At 44.2% G+C, this 6,000-nt stretch overlaps 1 protein-coding gene across 1 annotated transcript in view; it reads right to left on the minus strand.

Moving 5' to 3' along the window:
* GRM4 (glutamate metabotropic receptor 4) overlaps nt 1–3,088 on the minus strand; it is a 274,422-nt gene extending 271,334 nt beyond the window's left edge. The window contains exon 1 of the mRNA XM_063141407.1: nt 2,558–3,088. Within this exon, the coding sequence (XP_062997477.1) occupies nt 2,558–3,088 (531 nt within the window). The remainder of the gene's footprint in view (nt 1–2,557) is intronic.
* Between the last annotated feature and the right edge of the window lie 2,912 nt (nt 3,089–6,000).

Raw genomic sequence — 6,000 nt, forward strand, 5'->3', positions numbered from 1 at the left:
AACATTGCCTGCCACACACAGCAAAAGCGGGTTGCTTCCCAGAACAGGAAGGATTCCAAAAGGAAAAAAAAAATGTCTGCACCAAGCTCCCTGGAAGCTGTGCTAGCTGTGCTTTGTGCAAGCGAGTAAGAGACTGAAGGCCCTCCACAGATCCTACAGAAGTTCTTCAAGCAACCAATGAAGTATACCAGGGGTTGAGAACTTTTCTTTTTCTTTTTGTCGAGGGCTGCCTTCTCTTGGGGGCAGTCTTTTGTCATGTTCCGTGCTGAATATTTCCCCCCCACCCAGCCTGTTTTTTCCTCTCTCGCTTTCTCTTTCTCTCTCTGAGATCACGCACACACATACACACACACCAACATGGAGATATCAACATAGACTAGATCTACACTACTGCTTAATAGCGATATTGAAGTGCACTGATAACTGTTGGGACACCTTACACATTCCTTATTCTACTTTCAAGAGTCCTGTCCTGACAACACTTCAGGCTCTTTGGTTAGCGAAACTGTCAATGCTAACCCCAAAGTTTTCTGGGGTTAGCACTAACCACAAGCCATGCTGTTGCACACAACACTTTAAGCCGCGGCTAGATCTGCTAAACCTGCTGCAGACGGACCAACTGGGGTTAGTGAGTGAACAGGGTTTAGCAAAACGCATCACACAAGACACTTTAAGCCCTGATGCTAAACCAAAAGCCTTAACCAGCAAGGTTTAAGGTGTCTTCTGAACAGGCCCATAGTGTTATTTCCTGCTTTTTATTTTATATTATCCAAAGAACCACAACACAATGAGGTATAAATGCACAAGAGGGATATAGAGATGCACCTTCCTGGGAGTAAGCCCCATTGAACTCAATGGGACTTACTTTGAAGAAGACTTACTTAGTAACTGCTTGCACCCTGTGTCTCATTTTCAAATTTCTGCGGATAGAAATGCACAGAAATGCTTTAATATGTCTTTGCCTGCAACCCTCAGAATACATAAGCAACAACATTAACATGATACCTTTGAAACAGTCATTCAACAAGAGAATTATAATCCACAGCATTGAAATTGATCAAGATGCCCATTATTGGAACATGACATAGGAGAAAAGCCATTGCCAGTCTCCTGAGTTGCCCTTAGAACCATAACTGCACCCTGCAGAATCATCACAAACATTCATTCCTTCTGGGATGGAAGGTGGAAGCTTCTGATATTTGCAAGTGCAGGGAAGTATTTGCAAGGATTACTAATGCATCTGAGAATCTGTCTGGAACCTTTTGCAACAAGTGCTACTATACATGTGATAAGAAACTTCCTAAAACAGTAGAAGTTTTCTACAGACTCTCATGTATCCCATACAAGTGAAGACCTTTTTATTTTCCTGTGTGTGTGTCTGTGGGTGGGTGTACTTTTTAGATCTGTTGTTCTAATGACATTTTCTATCAACAATTTTATTCTGGTTTTATTCTGTTGATCTTTTATTCTATTTTAGATTTCCTTTTTATGTTGTATTTTTTGTTTGTTTTTACTTTCCTTGAATGACTGGCCATGGTTTTATCAGAACTTTGTTCTATTAACAATGTAATTTTGTAACATGGTGTTTTTATCCTTTTAATCTGTTTGTTGTTCACCGCTCTGAAATATTTTGGATGGTTAGAGGTATATAAATATTGTAAATGAATAAAATAATAAAATAATAATTCAAGATTACTCAGGTGTGCCATCTTGAACCACGACTCTGCCACTTAAGAAGAAGCATTCCTCCAATATTCCAAGAGTAGGGTGTGTGTGTGTGTGTTTTCGCTTTCTCTAGAAAGAACTCTCCCCCTTCCATCCATGATATGTTTTGCAAAAACAATATATTGCTTGCCTCCCATGCAGCTAGGGATTTTGAAAGGCAACGTAGGAGAGAATTCTTCAAGATCTTCTAGCACAAGGAAAGTAAATCAGGCCAAGGGGATGTCCCTCACCTGCCCTTAGAGCTAACGACAGCAGCCCCCAAGTTTGGAAATTACCGCGTGCACTAGAAAAAGGTCTTCCCCCTCCTGCTGGTTTATAAACGTTTTGGTGGAACTTGTCTCTCATTTTCCCCACCCCCTCACCCTCCCACAGCATCTTCTGGGATACACGCAGCATGAATATTCCTCTCAGCGATAAAACAAACTATATAATTTCCCACACACACTCCTCTCCACACTGAGGAAAGCCCTCCCCACAATATCAAGCGGCATCAGAAACAGCTCTCCAGATTTCCCACACACAAGTGGAAGATACAAATGAGAGGGAAGGGTCAGACTCCCGAAGGGGAGATGGGGAGTTCTTGAAATACCCACAGAGACATGCAGAGAACTTTACTTCCCCACCCCTTTCTCCACCAGGGAACAAGAACTTAGCCTGTATAATTATTGTTACAACAGCTTTAATGGTTTTTTTTTTCCCACTTAACAGTCACTGGCAGTTATTTTAGCAGCTGCAGCAAGAAGGAAGGCATTGAATTGCAAATTCCCCTTGCGGTTAGAGCAGGAGGGGTGCTAGGAGTAGGAAGAGGAGGGAGGGCTGGTTATAATCTTACCTTGAAGAGGCGCAAGATGTTGGCCACCATAATGGAGACGGAGCTGCCAGATGCTCCGATCACCCCAACCACGCGTTCCGGCTTGGTGATGATGGGCGGCCCTCCATTGACGCAGCGCACCTCGGTACTGTCCTTCTCAATTAGGGCCTGGACAAAGGTGAGAGACTGCTCCAAGGCATGGGTATCTCGAGAGCAGGTGTCCAGGATGCGAGCCCCCAAGGTGATGTTTGGGAGTAAGTCCGGGTCATTGTTGATTCGGTCCAGCGCAAACAGCATGGCCTCTAGGCGGTGAATCCCCTTCTCTTTCTTCAGCTCACCGCAGGCCTTGCCCTCTGAGCCCCTCCCATGGACGGGGAAGAGGCCCCCTAAGGTGATATCCCCATCAAGGCGGATGGAGTTCATGTGGGGGTGGCCTTGGCCTTTTGGTTTGGCTGAGCTGGCTGGCTGATACCACCAGCCACAGCAGACACTCAGGAGTAGGCAGAAGGAGAGTTGCTCCATGCACAAAGATCCCCCGTTCTTCCTAGTCATTGCCAAAGACCCCTTGAAACTCAAGCTCTTCAGCCTAAAGCCCCATGGGAGTCAAGGATTTCCGTCACCAAACTCTTTACCTTTGCTGGCTTGGAGACTGGCTCCACATTGAAATCTTGCTGGGGTGGAAGAAGGGGGGGGGAACCCTTCAAAGGGCTGAAACGGAAAGGGAGAACTGATTGGTGGACTCCTGAAAGGGACAAATCATGGTTCTCTTGCTCTGGAACTGTTGCTTTTCTGTTAAGACTTCCAGTTTACTCCAGTATCCATTCCAAGACAGGTCGTGAAGGTGGATGAAAGTGGTGTGTTTGGAGGCCTTTACACGGTCCCTTTTTCAGCCCTCTCAAGGATTTCAACAGTGCAACTGAAGAAGGTCTCCGGGGTTTGCATAATTTTGCACAAAGGAGAGGAGTGAAGAAGGAAAAAGCAGGGAAATCCCCCTTATTCGTTTGTCTGCAATCCTAGAAAGAGAAAGAGAGAAAGAGAAAGAAAATCAAATGGAAGCATTAAAAAGGACATTAGCTATTCAGATCTTTTATCAGGGAGCTTGACAGAATGGTGTACGTTTTGGCACAAAAAGCTTCAGGTCTCACTTGATCAGAGTTTTTGTTATGCTTTGAGAGAGACAATGTTTGTACAAAAGCAACACACAAGGGGGAAGGGGAGAAATCGTGTTTGAAGCCTCGTAAGCTCGATATCTCATTCATGGAGTTGAAGCAGGTTTGCACCAGTGGGAGCTTGTTGAGCAATATAGCACACGCCCAGATCTATGAAAGCCAACCTGGCTTCTTCCTTGGGAGGAAAGGATGAATGGAACCCATTTACCCTATAGGTGCTGCTTAACAACTATATTCTTTTCTTTTTTTAAGGCAATGGAGGAAAAGGAAAATATTTGCCTGCTTTGTTGATTTCAGAAAAGCTGCTCACTCCATCTGGCAACCAGGACTGTATATCAAGATTATCACACAGTGGAAATGCAGGAAAAGAGAAACAACCTCGACAAATCAATACACCCATCTATTAGGGGCAGGTGAAGACCATAAGTTAAGAGGGAAATTTGGTAAGGTACAATTTTGAATCGAGCCAACTACGTATGTGCAGGGTTCCAGGCAGCTGAGTCCTATTGCCAATGAGTGAAATATGTGGGGTAGGGGAAAGAAATGTTGCAGCTCATTGGCTACGGCAGCCTTTCCTGACCCGGTGCCCTCCAGATGTGTTGGACTACAGCTTCCAACATCTCGCAAGGATGGGGATGATGGGATCTGTAAACCAGCACATCTAGGAAGGTTGGGCTTTGGGGTCCAGGTGGGCTGCAGTGAGCTTATTTGGGGGAAGGGTGGAGAGTGGCCACTTGCATTGAAAAGAATGTAAGGCTGGAAAATAGGGTCACTTCCACCCCCCAAAAAATCCTTTCCCTTTTTCTTTTGTGTGTGTACATGTGTGCACGCATGCGCATCAGATGACAGAACATCAATGGATGGCAATATTCCTTCCCACTATCCAGCTTCTTAAAATTCAACTCAAGGGAAGAACAAATGTTTGAACTATTCCCTATATGTACATAATCTAGATAGATAGATATTAAATGAAGGCGCTTTTCTAGCAACTTACACTAAAAAAAAAACATGTAGCCTTTACTCCCCCAAGGGCCTCATTCTGCACTGATAATGAGAGATGAACAAGGCCTTGCAACATTTCTACATCTTCTCCATAGAATTCCAAAGGAAAAATCCCATCCCTTGGGCTGGTCATCAACTGGAAGTAGAGGCAAAGCACCAAAACAGACATTACTTTAAAACCATACCATGCAGCTATGTTTGTCTTTCATTTCTATTCTACAATAAATGCAGGGGGTGGGGGCAATCTGGCTCTTAAGAGCTCCCTGATCCCCCACACTAAGTACTCAATCCAGATCAGGCCCCTGCACCTACTCTAGAGTAAAAATGAATGCAAGGGGGGAAAGATAAAAGCTGCTAGATACAGATTTAAATTCTGTCTGTATTTGACCCCAAAATGAGCAGGGGATTAAGGTAAATGCTTTCATCTGGGTCCATCTGCAGCTCAGCTATGGAGATGATTAGGAAGGAGCTTAGCCTTCACATAGGCTAGGCGTGTTGAACCTCTATCAGCCCAAGGACCTAATTCCATCCAGCTGCGTTCTAGTGGCAGGTGGAGCCAAAGGGAAAGGGGAGTGACCAAACCCCCCAGCATATTTTAGCTCTTACTGGTAGTAAATAAGCCTTAAGAGAGGCATTTCAAGCTTTTAGAATATAGGAAAAACTGCACAATGGCCAGGAAGCCATCAAGCGATCGGTGGTCAGGGGAAAGGGGGCACTGTGGCATTTTGCCCTGGTTCAGAGGTTCTTTCAAATTGTCAGTAGTTGGCAACTCCTGATTACTGGTCTACTGGATAGATAGATAGATAGATAGATAGATAGATAGATAGATAGATAGATTCCACCTGATACCATCATAGAGTAAGCTTAATACTTTCCTCTCAGTATGGGTGACATAGAATTCTTGTGTCTAAGAAACACTCTCTCAAACAAGATTTATCTTTTCATCTTTTCAGTACAAAAGTATCAGCCTTACTTAGGGTGACCATATAAAAATGAGGCCAGGGCTCCTGTATCTTTAACAGTTGCATAGAAAAGGGAATTTCAGCAGGTGTCATTTGTGTGCATACTGAAATTCCCTCTTCATCACAACAGTGAAAGGTGCAAGTGCACCTTTCTATCTTTTTATCTGTGGCCAGATACAAAAGAGGGCAGGACTCCATCACAACCGTTAATGCTGCAGAAGAGGGAATTTCACCAGGTGCTGCATGCATACAAATGACATCTGCTAAAATTACCTTTTCTGTGCAACTGTTAAAGATACAGGAGCCCTGTCCTCCTTTTCATGATCATCCT

This window comes from Elgaria multicarinata, chromosome 1, assembly GCF_023053635.1.
Source record: "Elgaria multicarinata webbii isolate HBS135686 ecotype San Diego chromosome 1, rElgMul1.1.pri, whole genome shotgun sequence".
NCBI classification, from domain to species: Eukaryota; Metazoa; Chordata; class Lepidosauria; order Squamata; family Anguidae; genus Elgaria; species Elgaria multicarinata.